The sequence below is a fragment of the Opisthocomus hoazin genome, chromosome 5 (genome assembly GCF_030867145.1).
Source record: "Opisthocomus hoazin isolate bOpiHoa1 chromosome 5, bOpiHoa1.hap1, whole genome shotgun sequence".
NCBI lineage: Eukaryota > Metazoa > Chordata > Aves > Opisthocomiformes > Opisthocomidae > Opisthocomus > Opisthocomus hoazin.
The window spans coordinates 9,737,477-9,757,983 of NC_134418.1; the positions used below are offsets into that span (position 1 = coordinate 9,737,477).

At 47.3% G+C, this 20,507-nt stretch overlaps 1 protein-coding gene across 6 annotated transcripts in view; it reads left to right on the forward strand.

The window, feature by feature from the left end:
• FGFR3 (fibroblast growth factor receptor 3) overlaps nt 1–19,747 on the forward strand; it is a 56,836-nt gene extending 37,089 nt beyond the window's left edge. The window contains exons 6-18 of one of the 6 annotated variants that reach the window (XM_075420365.1): nt 360–483; nt 915–1,105; nt 4,761–4,911; nt 8,846–9,039; nt 9,940–10,085; nt 10,177–10,298; nt 11,553–11,663; nt 11,822–12,012; nt 13,303–13,425; nt 15,016–15,086; nt 16,527–16,664; nt 17,151–17,256; nt 17,343–19,747. In XM_075420365.1, the coding sequence (XP_075276480.1) occupies nt 360–483; nt 915–1,105; nt 4,761–4,911; nt 8,846–9,039; nt 9,940–10,085; nt 10,177–10,298; nt 11,553–11,663; nt 11,822–12,012; nt 13,303–13,425; nt 15,016–15,086; nt 16,527–16,664; nt 17,151–17,256; nt 17,343–17,507 (1,833 nt within the window). In that variant the 3' untranslated portion in view covers nt 17,508–19,747. Of the gene's footprint in view, nt 1–359; nt 484–914; nt 1,106–4,760; nt 4,912–5,993; nt 6,139–8,845; nt 9,040–9,936; nt 10,086–10,176; nt 10,299–11,552; nt 11,664–11,821; nt 12,013–13,302; nt 13,426–15,015; nt 15,087–16,526; nt 16,665–17,150; nt 17,257–17,342 lie in introns of all 6 variants that reach the window. The other 5 variants (XM_075420366.1, XM_075420368.1, XM_075420367.1 and 2 more) reach the window with 5 other exon arrangements.
• The last annotated feature ends 760 nt before the right edge of the window (nt 19,748–20,507 follow it).

The window sequence follows — 20,507 nt, forward strand, 5'->3', positions numbered from 1 at the left end:
TTTGGCAGAGGGGATCAGCAGATCAGTTACCTTAGCTGATGCCTTCTGAAGGTGTTATTCTGATGAGAGGTGCCACATTCAGCTGTCAGCTGGTTTCATTATTGTTGTTGTTATGGAAGCATCTACAAGTCCCTGTTGCAATCTCAGAGTGTTACATTGTGTTGCACTGTTCATGCATTGGTCTTAATTCCCTTTCACATTAAGCCTTTAATGACCCTTGAAATGGGTCCTTGTGATGTTCAGGCCTACTCTGGGGTCCGTTCGTGCTGGCCAAGTGGGTAGAAGTTCACTGATTGTTCACTGATTTGAATGGTCTGGTGATGATGGCACTTGACCACAGGCTTGATTTCTTGTTCTAGTTGCGACACCAACAGTGGAGCTTGGTGATGGAGAGTGTTGTGCCGTCAGACCGAGGAAATTACACCTGTGTCGTGGAGAACAAATATGGCAATATTAGGCACACGTACCAGCTTGACGTATTAGGTGAGATTTCACCGTTTTCTCTCTACAGCTGCTCTGTGGTGATGCTGAACAGGCGCATGATGGGATATGGGAAGCAGGAGCTTGGTTTCTTTCCTAAAGAACTGAATCATGCATCTTCTGAAATCAACAACAAGCTTCCTTTTGGCCAACATTTCGGCCTCAGATCTGTGATCAGTAAATTACTTAGCTGGTCTACAGAGGGGCCAGAAGGAAGGGCAGGGCTGAGAAGATGCCTCCTCCATTCCCAAGTGGTTCTTCTCTGTTTGGCTTGAGAAGCACTGGGTAGAGTGGTGACCAGGGCACCCAAGGGGGGGACAATTCCAGTCTGCACGCTTTCTGCTGAAAAGCCAGGAGGTGAAGGGTTCAGAGGAGAATCCTTGCTGTAGGAAGGATGGGTAAATTAGGATTTGCTTCTCTTCTCTGTTTTTCAGAAAGGTCACCCCACCGACCAATCCTACAGGCAGGGCTCCCTGCCAACCAGACCGTGGTGGTAGGGAGCAATGTGGAGTTTCACTGCAAGGTCTACAGCGATGCCCAGCCCCACATCCAGTGGCTGAAACACGTGGAAGTCAACGGCAGCAAATATGGACCCGATGGAACACCCTATGTCACGGTGCTGAAGGTTGGTACGCGCTCGTTCTTCTCACGTGCTGCAGAGTCCTTCCTCTCTCTTGGTCTTGGTGTTACAGAGATGGCAGCTACATTGTGGGTATGCTCCTCAGAGAAACCCACTGCCATACGCATGGCAAGAGAGATCAGCACTGAGTAAAGCTGCTTGCCATCAATGGAAGCCATGAACTTTATTTACGTGTTTATAAATAAGCCCTAGATTAGCGGTGCAATGCGAACCAGAAACTACCAACAGCATATGTTCAATGCCACAGTTCCTAGAAGGGTAATCATTACTTACATTGGATTTTTGGATCTTGAGGTCTCATTTTCTGTAATTGTTTTGTGTCCATAAGAAAAAAGTCACGAGAATAAGCCAAGGACAGCTGTTGGGATTGTTCTTTCCTTTAAGCCGGCACAGTGGAATACTCTACTTTTTGGAAGGGGTACAGCAAAAATGTCCTAAAGTCGATGTTCCACACTCTTCTGTTTGCCAGAGATAACACAACTACTGTAGTGGCACAGATAAGCAAAGTAGTTGTAAGAGCTGAGGCAACTGTGAGAAATGCAGCATAATAAACGAGAAGCTGTCAGATTGCATTTGACCTAAAACTGTAAAAATAACCTTTTTTTACAGCTTCAATAGAGGTATTTTTGGGGCTTGTTAAAATAAAAGGCTCCCAACTAAAACACATTCTTTCCTTTTCCTAGTAAACACACTGCAGCGTGCACGTACTAAATAATGCTGAACTACCAGCACCTGAGAGCCAAGATAGTCTTGTTCCAGCCACTAATGTTTGTGAGCATTGCTATTATCCATGCTCAGAAAAGCCTTATTTTTGACTGAGCAAAAACTCACTCAGTAAGGCTTTGCTTTCCTAAAATGCTTTCTTGAAAGGGAACTTCCAGACTACAGCCGGAACAAAGCCCCTGAACTGATGCAAATACAAAAAGCGGAGAATAGAGAGTGAAAAGCACATTGGACTTCTAAAAGACTTTTTTTTTTCTTTTAATATTTAAAGGCATCCTGTGTTGGTGTTTGTTAATGTATATAGGGCCAAATGGAGATTTTCTGGCCCTGCAGTTGTAGCTGAAAGCAGATTTTGTCCCTGCTGTTTCAGGCTGAGGTTGTCCTGTGCATGGACATTCCCTGTGCACATCCTGCTGCACCCACCCTTCTTCTCTTTGTATGAAGTTTTAAAAAAGCCCCACTTATCAGATGGCATCTACAAAACTGTAACGCAGCCAGATACATGATAATAAAAGCCAGAGACCCTGGAAATAATTACACAGATTGAAATAACAGATTGGTTGGAAGAAATGGCTGGAGACAGTTCTTCAGGATTGGCAACACACGCTTCTTGCAAGTTGATAAAACTTTTTATTTTCTCACTGTCTCTCCAAATGTGTTTGAATTATGCATATTTGAATTTCCCCCTGGTTTCACAGCCCAGTAACACGCTCTGAATAGCTGGCTGTGTCACATGCCATCTAGTATAGTCTCCGAGCTCCGTGTGTGGTCCCCGTGGGATAAAGTGCTACCTTTTGGAAGTTTGCAGAGCCGCTGTGAACAGTGCCTTGTGTCACAAGCACAAGCTCCCATTTTGCTGTGGCAAAGAACATATAAATAGTCTGTATAAATAGTGTTTTAAAATTAAGTTGGAGCGGCACCGGGGTGGCTAGGTAATTAGAATTGCCAAATACCTTCTCTTCTGTGGACGGCAAAGGCTCCGCATTCCTCGAAGGGGAGCACAGGCAGGCGTTTGAAAGCACAAGTTTTGTTTGGTTTTATTTTTTTGCTGAATAGGACCAGCACACGTCTATTTACTACTTCTGGTTAATCAGGAATGCTTTGAATTGTATTAATGCCGGCATCAGCGCTGGGGCACGGAGCATTTCCATTTTGGGATGCATCTTTTGTGTGCCAGTACTGGGCCTCCGTGGAGCTGTGCAGGCCCAGCTTTGCCTTTTTTTTTTTCTTTTAACGTGTGTGTGCTTGTTTTTTAAAAATAAAGATCTGATAAACTGATGTCACTGTCATCTTGGGGCCAGTCCGCTGGCTTTGTGGCCTCCTTCCCCTCGTGCCATGCAGTGCTGCTGCTGTGACCCAGCACCGTGGCCGCGCCGCTGGAGCAGGGTGCTGGTACCAGCCCTTCCCTGTCCACAGCTGCTGCAGAAACGCTCTCTCCTGCCCGGTGCTGTGCAGCCTGCAGCGAGATAAGGCTTTTTTATCAGCCTGCCCTTCCCTCCTGCCTTCAGGAGATTTTGTGGAGTGTAGGAGCTGCTATGGGGCAGTTCGTATATGGGCGGTATCCCGGTCTGCCTCGGAGGGTTAAGGAGAGGTGCCCAGCACATGAAATTCCCCCCTCACATCTAAATGGAGGGAGGGCAAAACTCACCCTGGTCCAGATGGATAAATTGAATGCCGTACTTTCAACCCATTTTTTTAAGCAGCCTGACAAAACCAGGCCGTCACCTGCATTGGTTCCTGAAAGCCTGGGCTAATTTGTGATCAAAGGAAACCCCTTTTTCTTTGCAGAAGAGCACTAAATGCATTCCAGTTACGGAGTGGGGGCTGGCAACACTGTGCCAAGCTTTGTCAAAGGCTAAATTGTGTGTTCTGCATTGAAACATGCCCGGTTTAATTATAAACAAGGCAGCAACAGCAGGCAGGCACGTTTCCCCACTAGTCAGGGCAGACAAACTTGCCAGCACGTAAGCCTGAGAGATGAGATCAGGTCAAAACTGATGGTGCTTGTCATCAGCCATGGACACTGGGGCTCCTCTCTGATGCCATCTCTGGGTTCAGTTCCTAACAACCTGTCAGATCTGGCAGCCCTGTTGAGTTTGATGGGCTGCAAGTCAAAGTGGCAGAACCAGGCCCTGAGACTGGGATGGAGAGAGCGTTAAGACCAAAAAATGGGAAGACCAATTGGTTTTTTTTTCATTTCCAGAACTGAAGCTGATTATTTTTTTCTAGACTTTCCCTATGCTGCTTCTGAGGCCACCCAAAACAGTTGTGCGTTTTCAACCAAAATAAAAACAACTGTTTAGGGAACAAACTGCTATGCTGTTGTGGCAGCATGGAAGAAGAGAAATGAAACCCTGCTTAAGAATCTGAAGTTTGTTTGATTTATATGCACCACTTTATTTAGTAAAGAAGAGACTCCTCTAAGCAGTGGAAAAAATTACAGCTAATTTCTGAAAGGCAAAGTCAGCAGCGAGTTTCAGACCGCCACTGCTTATATTTTGTTTCCAAATTCTATTTTGGAATCTGATAATTAAAACAGTATTTGCTGAGCTGGTTTGCAAACACAAATCTCTGCTTAAGCCCTTTCTCTGGTGCTCCTGTCTGCAGAGTTGTTAAGAAACCATCGAGCCTTTGACTGCTCTCAGATGGAGAAGCGGGAAACTGGTCTGTTTTAAAAAAGGAATCGCATGTGTGCCTCTAGGGAAGGGAAAGGAGTTCACTTGCACGTGGTCTGGGGGCCAAACGCGACTCCTCCTCTTCGCCCAGGTCCCGGGTTAGGTCTCTCACCGCAGGGTGAGCTGGGGATGTTGCCACAGCCGAAAAGAAAATAGCGGTGAACAGTCAATCCTAGCTAATGTGGGTGCAATGGAGGTATTGTTTGGTTTACTGAAGTTCAGGTTTCTGTCTATTCCTGCAGTCTTGGATCAGTAAAAACGCTGAAGCCGATGCTAACCTAAATCTGTTCAATGTGACAGAACAAGATGAAGGAGAATATCTGTGTAGAGCCAACAATTTCGTAGGCATAGCCGAAAAGCCATTTTGGCTCCACATTCGCAAACCAAAACCAGGTAAACCACAGACTCTGTCCCAAGGCCCTGGCAACTGCAAGAATGAGCTATAACATTTTTAAGAAGCTAGTGATTAAAATTGCTATTCATTTTGTATTATACCCTGTCAACTGACGCTGAATGGCTTTATCTTATTTTCTTGCTAATTTTTTATTACGAGAATGTAACGCCTATACAGCAATTGCCATGGAAAAATTCCCACAATAAAACGACTGTCAAATTTTGGTATCAACCCTTCAAGCTTTTATTCCTTTCCTTTCCTTACAATTGAGTGCTGATAACAGAATTGCATGTTAATGACCTGTGACGTTCAAAGCTCGGGAAAACCAAGCTGTTTCAAGATTTTCACTGGTAAAACCGATATAACCAGTACACAGATTTCTGTCCCTTGGAGAAGTAATGGAGAAATAAATATCAACATTGGCTCCTGTAAGCAAACATGTTAAATGGAGAGCAGGGATGTGACTCCAGCCAGGAGAGTTTGGCTGCTGTGTTGCTCAGCGCCGCTGCAGGAAAGTTCCGTACAGGTACCTTCTTGTAATCGGCCAGAGTTACATTACAGCATCGAGGGCTGTGAAATGAACGCACGGCTTCGAGATGCCCACTCTGAAACCATTCTAAACAATTCTAAAATTCTGCATTTTTCAATGAACTAATGAATCAAAATGTTTGTATGCTCCCCTGATCAGCACTTGAGTCTTTCCCCACTACATCTCCCCTCCTTTCTCCTTTCTGTCTTTCCTCTCCTCTTTTTACCACCTTTCTTTTCCCTCCCTGTACTCACCCTACTAACCCAATGTCAGTCATATTGTGGGGGCAATTTTTCGTTTGGATGCTTTTGCTTGCATGCTTCTTTAGTGGGACAGAGTAAGAACCTGGTGAAGGGAACTTTTTTTTGCTTTTGACTACAGGTTGCAGAGGGGAATGAATAAATAAATGTGGAAGATGGGCCATTGAAAAAAAAAAACAACCCACCTTAATCTGCTTTTGAAATTTGGCTGTGGTGTCCTCACACTTGCTGGGAATGTGGCTTATTCTCTGTTTTCCCTCTTTCTATATGTGTGTGTTTTTTTTCCCTGTAGACGGCAGGTGTTAACACAACGGATAAGGAGCTAGAGATTCTGTACTTGCGAAATGTTACTTTTGAGGATGCTGGGGAATATACTTGTCTCGCAGGGAATTCTATTGGGTTCTCACATCACTCTGCTTGGCTGACGGTGCTACCAGGTATTTCCTTCTGTGCTGGCCTCTTTCCCTCTCCAGGGTGCCTTGAGGTTTTGCTTTAGAAATGCCAAGTTCCTGCAGACTGCCCCTTGCTTGGAAGAGGGCACGTTGTCCGTGCAGGGCTCTCCTCTGGGATTTGCTGTGCCGGTGGTAAATCCACACAGCAGAAGACCTCTGTTGCATATTCACAGCTGACACTTTTTGCATCGTGTCTCAAGATCTAACTGATTTTTGCAGTAATGAAACAAAATGCCCAGTATCTTTTTCTGATCTAGATAACAAGGAGGAGTTCACAGCCTCTTTGTCAGGAGACTGTTAAGTGCCAAAATTAGGATTTTCTGTCTTCTTACACTGCCGCTGGGAGAAGGAAACCTTCCCATCAGACGATCCAGGGCACCTAAATTGGACATGGACTGTAGATCATCTTGTGAAGGAACAATTCTGTCTAACCTCACATCTTAACCTAAAATTAGATTCATAAGTGGTTGGTGGGAGTGCACCCTTCCCTGCCTGTAGCATTATTTCCGCTTCACGGATGACCAGGCCAAGATAGCAGTCATCTCAAACAGAAGGTTGAGGAGAGTCATCTGTAGAGAGAGCCCAGGAGTCCTGGCTCCCAGGGGCATTGCACGCTGCCTGCTCCAGCTGGGATTGCTGAAAGCTGCAGTGGGCTTGAAACCCAAGGCCAGAGTGACCTCAATTTGGTGGTTCTTTCATGTGCAAAGATCTCATTCACAATGAAGCCAACATAGAATATGCAACAGAGGGGTCTGCAGTCCCAAAGAGGGGGACAAGGCTGTGCTGTCCCTTCACCTGCAGAATCTGCCTCTGGCTGTGGGGGAGGCGTGGGCAAGGTCCAGGAAAGCACAAGCAATATTCATGTTGAATCTCATAGGTGCTGTACCTTGCAGATAGATGGTGCAAGAACAGACCTGGAGTATATTCAGTAGACCCCTACTGAAAGGGCACCCAAAATCCTACACACCCCACTGGCTCACCCAGTTGTAGACCACATTTGGGTCCATCTTGCAGCACATCCTTCTCGGCATGTGTTTAGGAACTGGAAACTTTGGCATTTCTAATGCTGACTTTGTCTGTGCGGGTGATTTGGATGTAATCACTTTTACTGGGGCTCAAGAGGGTTTCCTTCCCGCCCAGCCCTGCTGCCGGTGGGATCTGCTGGTCTTTTCTCTGTTTATTTGCCAGCTCTAAAATAGCTGATCTGATCCTGTTTCTGCTTCTGCCATCCTCTGGATGAGAAATCATTTCCTTTGGTTAGAAGACTAATGTCTCTGTTATTTTGAGAATCTCCTGATACTGTCTCATCCAACTGTTGTGCTATTTTTACAATGTCTGAACTCACACCTCTTATTTAAGCAAAGAATAAACAGGGAAAAATCAGCAAAAAACTTGAAGTGGAACTTTATATTGAAGTCGGATGCAGTGCGGGACATCCGTCTGTGCAGCAGCAGGCCCCCAAGCGCTGCCCACAGAGAAGGTGCAGTGTACGGCCCGTCTGGGGAACCTCTGCTTGTAAGCCCCTGCCCACGTTACGAGAGGAGAGACATGGAGCAGAGAGCGAGATGGCGTGAGCCAGGGCAGCAGAGCTGCGGCACTGACCGTAGTGCCTGATCCCGAGAGATCTGGTAGCCCTTCCCCGCAGAAGAAGATGGCTGCTTGGCAGGATCAGGCCCTGCACTGCTGGCACAGAGGCTGGTGCAGCCCCCAGTGTCACCGACAGCCCTTTCCCCATGTCCCCCTGGTCACAGCCACCGAAGACCGGACACGGAGCCTGCTGCTGCCAGGGGAAAGCTCCCACTGCTTGCCGAAGACACTGCTTTGGGGCAGCAGTGATGTACACGAGCCGTTGGCGAGCTAACCGTGCCGGCATGACTTCATTATAAAGTTTCCCATGGGTGACTGTTCCTCTGACGCCAGCATGCCTTTGGGGGACAGAAAACCAGTCCCACCGTGGCCCCTTCCTCTGGTCTACGTGCCTGTCCTGAAAGGAACAAGGGATGAATCACAGCTGAGCATTTCTGGTCCCCCAAAAAATGTCTTGCTAGCAGGTAGCCATTGCTGACGGGCTCGTGCCATCAGCCTTCCGGCTCAGCCACCTCTCCAGGCCAGACCGTACAGCCTCTTCCCAGCATAACTGAGTTTCCATGAAATAATTATGCAGATTGCTCTCATGAGGCGTTTTCCCTGTGTGATGCCTTACTCTTGGGTGCTCTTTGAGTCCCTTGGTCCCTCAGGGCAGGCACCGGTCCAGTGGCAATCATTGCTGGGGAAGCCGAGTCAGCAAAGTGCAGCAAACCCCAGTCCTGCAGCCTTTGCACATCCGAGGCATCCAGCTATGTGGTGTGGGTGTGCGGGGAAAGCACGATCTGGGTCAGAGGGACAGCACAGACACGCGAAGACACCTTCAACCTAGAGCAGTGGTTTTCAACCTGTGGGCTGAAGGCTCATCCAAACCCCGGGGTCGTATCAAAGGGCAATAAAATTACCCCCAAAAAGTCAAACTGAACTAATGCTTTAGCTACAGCCACAGGGGGAAAACCACTGGCCTAGGAGAGTCTCCTCACTGAAGTCACTCAGAAAACTGGTGTAGATGAGCAAGTCCTCCCCAAATTCCTTGTGCTGCGTGTGTGTAGTTGTGTGCGGGCAGCTGCCCGCCCTGTCCTGACTGCCGTCTCTTGTCACCCCGCAGCGGAGGAGCTCATGGAAATGGATGATTCGGGCTCGGTGTACGCTGGCATTCTCAGTTACGGCACTGGCTTTGTTCTCTTCATCCTGGTGCTGGTCATTGTGATTATCTGCAGGATGAAAATGCCAAACAAAAAAGCCATGAACACCCCCACTGTACAGAAAGTCTCCAAATTTCCACTCAAGAGACAGGTAACAGAAAGTAGATACAAGATTCCTATTCCCCCCTATGGTCATCCCTCTCCCCCTGCCCCCACCTTGAAATTTTCCCTCTAGGTGAGAAGCTCTACCAGAAGAACATTGCCCAAGGGGGACATAAGTTGGCTGCAGTCTAGGAGTTTAACGCTTTTTTATTCGTTTCCGTTCCAGTGGAGCAGCAGCTGGTGGCAGCTGACTCTGGTTCATGAGCAGCTCCCAAGCAGCCACGTTTCTGTCGCCCTTGTCCAAGAGGGGCTGGCAGTGCAGACGTGGAGGCCACAGAAAGCACATTTTGCAGGGAAACAGTTCAGTCCAGGCTCCCTGGTGGAGCGGGGGGATTTGGGGAGCAAGAGAACATTTAATTGTGCTCGGTCCTGCTTTCGCAGGGAGTCACTGGTGATTTGAACCAGTTCTCATGGAGGTGGAAGAGGATCCTCTTTCTCCTTGCAATTAGAGATGCTCTGCCATGTGTAATTGCAGAGGGGCAGGAGCAAAAGTCACCGTGTATAACCACGTAGTGAAGGATACGGATTTCACAGCTTTGGCTGCAAGCTCGTGGTGGGCATTGACAGGGCCACAACAGGAGAAGTCACTCCATAGCCCGTACGTGCTATGGAGATGCTCTCAGAGCAACTGAACGGGTTATACCTCCTGCCTGCTCGAGGGCCCTGGCTGACCTGTCCCTGCTTTCCGCCAGCTAAAAGCCTGACCACAGGTGCCTAGATCAGTGGACTTCTGCAGGGATGGGGGGAGATCTGGAGGTGGGGGTTTCCCATTCAGAACTTACCAGAAAGCTGTCAGTGGGAAAGTTAGCTCAAACCCTTTCAGTGATCCATCTCGGGCACTGCCTTCCCTAGGAATACAGTTGGCAATAACACTTCATTTGCTCTACCCAAGCAGGTGTCGCTGGAGTCCAACTCTTCCATGAATTCCAACACGCCCCTGGTCCGGATCACGCGTCTCTCCTCCAGTGACGGGCCGATGCTGGCCAACGTCTCCGAGCTGGAACTGCCTCCTGATCCCAAGTGGGAATTGGCACGCTCTCGGTCAGTCAACCCGTGGGTTGGGGTCCCTGTGCCTGCCGGGAGCGTCACCACCCCGGTACCCACTAATGCACCTGCTTGTTCCTCTCTCCAGCCTGACCTTGGGGAAGCCGCTTGGCGAGGGGTGTTTTGGCCAGGTGGTGATGGCAGAAGCGATTGGGATTGATAAGGACAAGCCAAACAAGGCCATCACGGTTGCTGTCAAGATGTTAAAAGGTATGGGGAGTCCACGAGGGCAGAACAGCATATTGTGCTGGGATTTCCCTCTCTTTTAAGTCTTTTATACAAACAGATACAGCAGAAGAAAGCAAGAACAGCCTTTCTTCCCCTTCACCCACGTAGCCTGGGGGTGAGGGCTGTCTCCTTGCAGAACATGTAAAAGTGCAAATCCCATCAGGAAGAGGGAATGGGAATTAACCCCGTTCTCTGCCAAGGGGTAATAGCATCCCTGAGAGGAAGGGGAACTCCCTTCACTTGTAGCCAACTCTGTGAATCAGCCCACTTCTTACTCCTCCCATAACCAGCGCTGCCTGTTCTAGCAAAAGTGTATGCAACGAGGTCAGGTGGAATTTGAAGAAATGCCACGGACGAACTCCTTCCTGAGGAGCTTCTTCAGTGAAGGAACTCGATCCCAAACTCCTCAGAGGGGGACCAAAAATGTGGGAGCACTGGGCATGTTTGGATGAGTCTCTGTTTCTCATCCTTCCTCCGTGCACAGTAACCACGGCCGACGCACAGACAAAATCACCCTGAGGAGTTCAGCTGGAGCGAGCAGGGCAGATGCTCCAGCAGTGAGCAGCGCGGGTTTGAGGTTACACGGGGTGACATCTTTAAAAAAATAATATTCCTCATCATAAAAGAGTTCTTTTAATTTACATTTCTTTCAGCCCATTCTGAAGTTGTTTTTGGAAGCGGGAACATTTCCATCTTTCCAAACCAAAGCATTCATCTGGGGAGGTTTTCCCCCATTTTTCTACATTTATAGAAAATGTGAGGGAGTTTTTCTACTTTTGTAGAAAAATGACAGCTTTCCATGCAAAAAATACATTCCTTCCTCTGGTCCCTCTCTCAGCTCTGACTTTCCCCCATCCTTAGCACTTTGCCCCTGGAAATGAGGGAGGGAAACAATCAGAAATAGAAAATGGTGTCAGGTACCAAAACCAACTTTTTTTCTTTAGAACTTATCAGGATGAAAGAGAAGAGGAAAGGTTTTATTGATTTCCATATGAACATTTCTCTCCATCTATTTGGTTTTTCTTCTTGAACAAATATTCTCTTTTTCTGAGATAGCATTTTTTGTTTTTATTTTGATCTTCTTCCCAAAGTAGAATAAAAACAAACAATGCCATATTTTGAGTACTGTTCCCCTATCAAAGCCCCACATAGCTAAGCAGCAGTTCTATTAACTACTTCACAAAACACTTATTTTCTTCCTGACATTTTTTTGCTTTCCTCTCTTGCTTTTTCCAGATGATGCCACAGATAAGGACCTTTCTGACCTGGTCTCTGAGATGGAAATGATGAAAATGATTGGGAAGCACAAAAACATCATTAACCTCCTCGGTGCCTGCACGCAGGACGGTACGTAGCAAAGCAGCCCAGTGCTCGCAGGGCGATGGGAGGCTCAGGTTTGGCTGTCCCTGCTGAGTAATTACTCATTGGCCGCCCAAAATGTCCCAGATGAGATTTCAGTGGTCAGCTGTTCTTCCGCTGGATGCTGACGGTGCTCTTTCTTGCAGGACCGCTCTACGTGTTGGTGGAATACGCATCGAAGGGGAACTTGCGGGAATACCTCAGGGCACGTCGCCCACCTGGCATGGACTATTCCTTCGACACCTGCAAGCTGCCGGAGGAGCAGTTGACATTTAAAGACCTGGTTTCCTGCGCCTACCAGGTGGCCCGGGGCATGGAGTACTTGGCATCTCAGAAAGTGAGTTGAGAAACCTCGTTTGGTAGAAGCGTTGGCCAGACCTGTGTGTTCAAAGGCGTGCGGTGCTTGCATGTGCATAGGCCAACTCAGACAAAGCGTTGCAGGCTTCTCCCTTTAGAGACCAGATTTTTCAGTATGAAGCATCTTGGGGTTTTTGCAGAAGGCTTCAGCCGTATGCAGTAGCTCCCATATGCCGGCTGCATCCGTGAACCATACAGCTGCACAGCCCTCGCTGTCACCTGCAGCCCCGTTAGCATCCCCAAAACGCATACAAAAACACAAGCAACCCAGAGCTTGGTGCAGTTCCTCGGCAATTCAACCTGCACCACTCGGAGAGGTGACTGGCTTTCAGATGTGCGATCCTGAGCCTCGAGCAGCAGTGGTCAGGGTGAGCGTCACACCCAGTTGTGAGCTTCCACAGTGGGAGACGTTACTTTAGACAACAGTCAGGAGCTGTGTGCACCCCTGTGCCCCTGATCTCCCTTCTGAGATCGCTAAGATGCAGAACACCTACGAGGAAGCTTGAGATCCTGGGTACAGTTGTGTGTTTGCGGCTGTCACCGGCTCGGCGATGGCGGTGGATTTGGCCCGTGCCCAGAATGCTCCCTGGGGAGCTCTTTGCTGGCGTTGAGCCGGCTGCTGCGTTTGCTTACATCGTACCCTGGGATTAGTCCTGATCTACCCTGACATCAGCAAGTGGAGAATCAGGCTTTGGGTTCAGGAAGCTGTGCACCAGCCGGCGTGACCTCTGTTTGGAGGCAGGGAGCACTGCGGCAAGAGCGAGCTCAGTGTCAGATGGCAGATGTGTTCATGCTGTCACCGCAGTTCAGGGCGGATGGTTCGTGGTGGCTTTAAACTCCCCCTCTGCACAGCGCAGGCTTCTTTGTCAGCTAACAGCTATTTCGGATGTATTGGAGATGTCTTGATTTGCCTTCAAACATCAGCCCGCACTCCTCTTCTTGGAGGAAACAGGGCAGAAAGACAGCTTCACATCCCAGTAAGCGCCCACAGAAGAGGAGGGTTGGCTTGCTCCTCTGTGCATCTCCTTTGGAGAGAAAAGACGCGTGGCCGTGTCAGCGCCGAGGCTGCCGATTAGGTGTTGCTAAGAGGTGGCTCCCACCGAGCATGCATGATGAGGCAGTGACACAGAAAGCGAGGAGTTAAGCAGTGCCCACAGCTTTATGAGCTTGGGAGTCAATGAAACGGCAGCTCATAAACCACACGGTGCCGTTGGTTCCAGGCGCGAGCAGCTAACAAGCCCTTATTTATTGACTTGCTCACCTTTCACAGTGCATTCATCGCGACTTGGCAGCCAGGAACGTGTTAGTCACTGAAGATAATGTGATGAAAATAGCCGATTTTGGCCTCGCTAGAGACGTTCACAACATCGACTATTACAAGAAAACCACCAATGTAAGTACAGAGCTGCCAAGCACATGCAGCTCTCCTTCTGTCAGGGAATTCGGCCATCCCTGCAGCAAGTGGCCCTTGCCTCTCTGGGGCTTAGAAGGAAGAAATCTGCTGGTGGCCTCACCTATTGAGGGGCTGTAGATAGGCTGGTCCCAGAGTCCACCCACCGTCTGTTTTCTTCCTGACAGATACTGCTGGTGCTAGCAGCAGGTTGAGATGTCCCAGCTCTGCCAAGCAGGCACTAAACTAAGAAAAACCAAGTTTTTTACCCAAGGGGAATGGAGCCCCTTCCAGTCTGCTCCACTACTGCTCAAAAAGGTCCCAAGGAGGCAACCTCTGGTCCCACCAGAGCCCTTGACAGAGGAATGGCACTTTGCGTATTTCTGGAGCTGCCTGCCTTTCATTTGTTTCTCTCTCCTGTTTGCAACTGAGCTTCTTGTCTCCACTACCAAGAGCAAGAAGATGGTCCCAGCTGAGGGCTGAGTGCTGGAGCCATTTATATTTTCTGTGGAGATGAATTTAGGAATAAAGGGCTGGAGAGAAGACCTGTGTCTTGGTTTAGAGCCCTGCAGCAGGTGTTGAGCCCTGAGAAAAAGCCACGGCTACACTGTAGTGTGGAGATGGCAGTGGAAGAGGTTGAGGGTATTGCAGAATCTGAGGGCCTTGTGAGTGCAAGGGCTCTAAATGTCCAGGCAATCCTACAAAGCCCACCATGCCCATACTGATCCTTTCCAATATCATATCAGAAATCTTTCTTAATTGCCAGGATTTCTTAATCATAAATTAATAAAAATTCTTGGGAATTTTAATTCAGATGGATTTGTCCTGTTTGAGCTGTGTTGGACAGCTGAGACCATAATCCTGTTGGTGCATCCTGCCTGTGTCCCATCTTGTCCCTGTTGTCACCCCCAGTGAGACAGTGGGTCAGGACAAAGCTCTCCCATGGCCAAATTATGCCTCAAACATGAAACAGTCCTTTCTGACTCCCTCCAGGGACCAAGCAAAACCCAAAAGAATTATGATTAATCTAGTCTTTATTTCTCATGTATGACTGCCCGTGTTTATGACCCTGATGTAGAATGTTCCCCTGGAAACCTGGGATCAGGCCTTCTCCTTTAGCCTCCAGCAGTATCAGGATTTGATTCTTTGAGGATGTGGCCCTTGCAGTCAATCTTGGACGTTTCCCCTCAAGTTCAGCCTAAGCGGGGTTTGGACTCGGAGTCAAACTGTGTCTTCCAGCCAGAGACAGAAAGTGTTGTCCCATGCTGTGCTGCAGAGCTCACTGCATTCGTGAGCGAGGGATGCTGTTCCCATGCAAAGATTTAGATGCTCTGATATGTTAAACCTGCCTTGGCAGTGAAACACAGTCCTCTACAGAGAGCATTTACTGCAAAGATTGCCAGCGAAGATCCAGGGATCAAGTGCTGTAATCTGTTTATATGTGGCCACTACTGCTTTGCCCAGTGACCGGGAAGGCAGATGTGGTTGTTAATGAAAATGTTTCAAACTGGATTAGAAAAGAAGATTCAGATGGTGCCATTGTGGCTGGGGGAATATGCTGATGGGATGTTCCCATTGTCTTCCTAATTACAGGGTCGGCTGCCTGTGAAATGGATGGCTCCAGAAGCCTTGTTTGACCGAGTCTATACTCACCAGAGCGATGTGTAAGCATACCCGTATTTTTTAAAAAAACAAAGCGACAGGGAAATCAGCACCGATAGTGTATTAAAGTCAAACATACTGCTAAGCACGGGCAGGGCTCGGTCACCGCTGGGCTGCATGGAGATGCAAAAACACAGGAACCTATTCCAAGCTGCAGCTTTGCACACGTGGTTTTATTTTACTGTTATCTAGTTGCTTTCATCTGAGGATCTCTAGTTTGCTGCTGCAAAACTGTTGGAAGGCAGGCGGGTGTTTCTTGTCCGGTTTATAGATGAGGAGATTCATCCCGTAGTCAAAAAAATTTGTGGGAAAAAAAACTCCATGCAAAAAAAAATTACCCTCAGCTTCGTCCGTGCTTTGCCCCAGACAGTTACGCTTCAGCTGAGTACCTGGGGTGAGCTTGAAATATTCTGTCTGCTGTTACTGGCGTTGATTGGAGAATATTCAGCAAGTACATTCTGGGATTAATTTTGCCGCTTCGCTTATTTGCCTTTATTTTTATTAATCCTGCCTTGTCCATTTTAGTGCCTCTGCACGGTAAGCAAACAGCAGAGCCCACCTCACGTGTAAATCTGTTTCACATCTGAATTTTGCAAGGGCTGAAGTAGCTCTACATGCGCACCGGCTTTTTTATTTCAATATGTCGTTGGCAGTGGCATTTTTACAGTAGCTCAGCAGCCAGCCTGCCTGCTCCCCGAGGCTCGCCACTTGCAATTGCACAAATGAATCTTTCTATTTCTGTATTTTTCACATACTTTGGCTTTTATTGATCTTAAACCATAGTTTCCATGCTTAGGTAATGCTGCAGTGGGCATGACAGATAAATCAAAGCTAGGCAACGGGAGAGCAAGCGTGCGTGAAAGCGAAACAGCGACAGATAATCCCTGTTTTTAACAAAGAAAATGAAGAAGGCAAAAGATGTTTTTGAAAAAGAGGACTTTTAACCAGAGCGCAGCTGTGGGAGTGGAGCATGTAACATTAGTGCTGTGCTGATTTTTGTTGGGGTATTTTTCTCCCAGCTTGGCCAGTGAAATGAGTGTTGTAACAAGCAAGTTTTGGTATCAGCTTGCACAATTAGTGGCCTGTGGTTCCAAGCCTGCAATTCAGTGAAGCTGTGCATGAATAATTTGATTTGTTCCATTCAGTGGAGCTGGTGGAAGACCTAACAAAGAGCTGGGGGTAATAGATGGGCTGTCACCTATCTGATTAAATGCTCATTTCAATTTCAGACTTGGTGCCTGGGATTTCTTTGCTATTGAGTTGGATCAGCAGAGATCTCCAAGTAACTAGTAAAAATGGCCTAGGCAATTAGTCATGCTATTGATGACTTTGTTAGCTATGCATGGCTGCACAGAAATAAAGCCAAGCGGGAGGGAGGGGATATGGTGGGGGGCTTGGAAAAAAACCTCATTGAATTTTAAAGATCTTTCTTTGGTTTCCAGCTGGTCTTTTGGAGTGCTACTATGGGAGATCTTCACTTTGGGAGGGTCTCCGTACCCGGGAATTCCCGTTGAGGAACTCTTCAAACTCTTGAAGGAAGGACATCGGATGGACAAACCCGCAAACTGCACCCATGATTTGTGAGTGTGTGCTGGGGGGTGACCTCCTCACCCAGCTCCTCCTTCCCTCAGTGCCCAGATGCCACCCCAGGCCATGGTTCAGGCCAGCAGGACATCCCCGCCGTGCCATTGTGGAGCTGGCGGTGGGTGGGTTCATCCACCCTGACATGTTTTGGCTCAGCCCATGACTGCCAGGCAACGTAACACAGCTGATAATGTAACGTTTGGTGGGTGGCAGTTGGGGGTGAAGCTCTGGTGTGTCATTTTTAGGATGATTTCTCCTCCTACTTCAAGAGCATGGACTTGTGTGAGGTGATCAGTAATGAGGAGCGTGGCTCCACAAAACCCGCCTCCTCTTCCCCCCAGCTGGCCACACGCCAAGGCCACCATGGCTGAAGTTGCACTGGCCATAGCTGTTCTCTCAGGCGATTTTGGGGTGGGTTTGCAGGTGGGTGGGCATGGCTTAGCCCCACCATGGGTGACAGTCCCCTCTCCTCTCTCGTGAAGGTACATGATCATGCGGGAGTGCTGGCACGCGGTCCCCTCGCAGCGGCCCACCTTCAAGCAGCTGGTGGAAGACCTGGACAGGGTCCTCACCGTGACGTCCACCGATGTGAGTGTGGTGGGGTGGGTGCAGGGAAGGGTCGCTCGGTCCCTGGCTGGTGGCACCTGGTGTTGATGGGTCTGTTGTCCTGGCAGGAGTACCTGGACCTCTCAGTGCCCTTCGAGCAATACTCGCCAGCCGGCCAGGACACCCACAGCACCTGTTCCTCGGGGGATGACTCGGTCTTTGCACATGACCTGCTGCCCGATGAGCCCTGCCTGCCCAAGCACCCCCCCTGCAATGGCGTCATCCGGACATGAGGACACCCCGGGCGGACGGACAGACGGACAGATGGACAGGCAGGCAGCATGCCCACAGAGGCGCGAGGGTGGGGCGCCAAGGACGGAACCGTAGTGAAGGATCTTCCAGTGGAACTGCGTGGTCGTGCCTGGAGATTTGTGTTGTTGTCGAGCTGTTCAGGGTAAAAACAAAACAAAACAAAACACTTTTTTTTTGTTGTTGATTTTTTTCCCGTTTGCTGTATAAAAAGTCAAGAAGCACTGTTTGGCCTGAAGGAACTAATCTCTTGCCAAGATGATCTATCATATATGATTTTTTTCTTTGTTTATTTTTATTCTTTTTTTTGTTTGTGTTTTTTGTTTGGTTTTTTTTTTCTTAACTAAGCAGAATGTTGAACCTGGGGGGTGCTGACCTTCCAGCCTCCGCGCTTGTGTTTCGAGTGCCAGAGTAGCCGTTCTGTGCCTGCAATACGAAGAAGAGGAAAAAAAAAATCTTCCTTTTTAAAAAAACACAAACCCACAAACGGAAAGAAAAAAAGAGTGTAAAGAATGTAGAAATTCTTTGCTTATGCAATCTGTACATGAACCTTTTTGGTGGAGCTGAAAAGCCACGTTGCCTGCAGGGATTCATATATTTATAAAAATATCTATATTTTTGTTGTCGTCGTTTTTATAGCTTCATGATCGTATTACCCATCTACATAGAAGGAATCCTTTTTGGAAGAAGAAAAAAAAAAATAAGTAAAATGCAAATCATCATGGAGAAAGAAAAAAAATAAAAAATAAAAAGAGACAGTGGAGTCATCTGAAATGGCGGCGCTTTGGCCAGGCTCGGTGGCTGCTGGCCCTTGCCGTGGGCTGGGGGCGATGGGGCTGTGCCAAGGCGGGAGCAGACCCCGGGGCCGGGCAGAGACCCAGCAGCGGCCGTGGGGGTTCTCGGCGAGGAGAGCATCACCCGTCCCAGAGCAGCGGGGGACCTGGCTCCTGGGTGCCCACATGGTGTCTCAAGCCACATCCTGACCTTTGGGAACAGCCGTTCGGAGGGAAAAAAAAATCTGGCTTCTGGGGGTTTGCATAGTTTTGCTTGCCGAGAGTGAGTGGGAGCGGAGCAGCCTCTCCCGCCACCCCTCGACGCCAGCGGTTTGGCTCCATCTACGTGCAGCGACTCGGAGAAAGAAGTTACGGGTACCTGTAGGCAAGAGCCTTTAACTTATATCAAAAAGGTTTATTCCAGAGAATCTGTGTATATATCTATAAATATATCCTGTATATATATAAATAAATATATTAAGGAAAAAAAAAGAATGTATAATACTAATGCAACATAAAGCAGTACTGAGAGAGTCTCAAAATACGAGCATTGCAATCTAGGATATACTGATCTGGGAGAAAGAAAAGTTTCTTGTTTGTTTGTTTTATATCTTCACAGTTTTGTTTTAAAAATTGTTCCTTAACATGTATATTTGTAAAGTTATTTATAGACATTAACATATCTGTTCATCGGTTTAAATAGCGTAGCGTTACTGTAAACTTCAAATTTCACTGAGTTTAAGGGGGTTTTTTAACTTATTAAAAATGGAGAAAAAATATATTAATCAAGTTTTTCTTATGTGTTTATGGGAAATATTGAAAGAATGTATAGGTGTACAGTCCTTTAACAAATTACATTTAATGTTATAAATATATATATATGTATTCATTAAAAAAATATTAGTTTATCCTGGATTGCAGTGAGCAGAGGTAAGTTTATTTTTCAATACATCACCAGTGGTTAAAACCAAACAAACAGCAGCAGAGAGATGATTTTTTTGCATATTTCAGGAAAACGGGGCCAAGAATTCTTCCATCAGTTTAACCACTGTGTGTCAAGGGGGGGTGTGGGTGTTTATTTTTCTATTTTCAAATGAAGGTATTCTTTGTGGTCGATTTAATAACAAGCGTGCAGCAAAGCGAAATGTCGACTTTGGGTGATGCGGGGTAATTTTTTTCTCCCCCCCCCCACTTTGCCAGTACCGTTGCGTTTTGGGCTTCGGCAACACCACGTGCGCAAGCAGCCGGGAAAGTGACGCTGCGCGCAGGAGAGCTGCAGCGACCGCGGGTTGCGTTGGCATCCGACACACTGGGGAACGCCAGCTGTGCCCCATGTCCCGCGTTAGAAACGCTGCGCTGCTCGTTCCTCGCGGTCAGGTGGCTGCTGGAAAGCCCACGAGTGCACCAAGGAACGTTGGCGTGGACCAAGCTGCCAAGGGGGGAGATTTGGGCTGGGGGCGGGGGGGGTTTGGGGATTATTTTTTTTGTCCGGAAGACTTTATCTGCTACCACGAAGAGGCAAGGCAAACTGCATCCTAAATTCATTCTGTCTGTTTTTCTCTGGTGCATATATCAATGTTTCAGAATAACAGGATGACAGCATCTCATTTTAAGATTTATTTTTTTTTCTTCTTAGACCACAAAATCCTTATCCTAAAATAAATAATTTATAGTTTGAGGTTATTTCAGTGGAAGTTTGAGAAGGTAGATTTCTATAGAATTTTGTTTTGTTGGAATAAAAAAGAATTTCTTGGTATTTTCTTACAAATGTCTGCTAATTGTGTACATTCCAAGTACTCGAAGCGTTGAGTTTTCCTGTACTGAGAAAAGAAAATGTACAAATCTGTGCATGATTTCAAATGTTACTAGATATTATAAATATATATATAATTTATTGAGTTTTTACAAGATGTATCTGTTGTAGACTTGTTGACTTTAACATTTCTTATCAATGCTTATATAGTTTTATAGCCTGGACTATTATCTTAAAAGCTTAAAAAAATTAAAAATTCCAATTTTGTTACATTTTATACTGTTGATGTTACAATCCACAGGTTTGCATAGCGTGGTTTTTTCAATGAGCAACTCTGTTCAGTTTATTTTAATACTGTATTTCTGTGCCTGACAGCTGCAGCTGTCGGTGTGGGATGAACACTAAATAAAACTATTCTGCTTTTGTTAACATGGCAAACTTACTTTTACAAAAAAAAA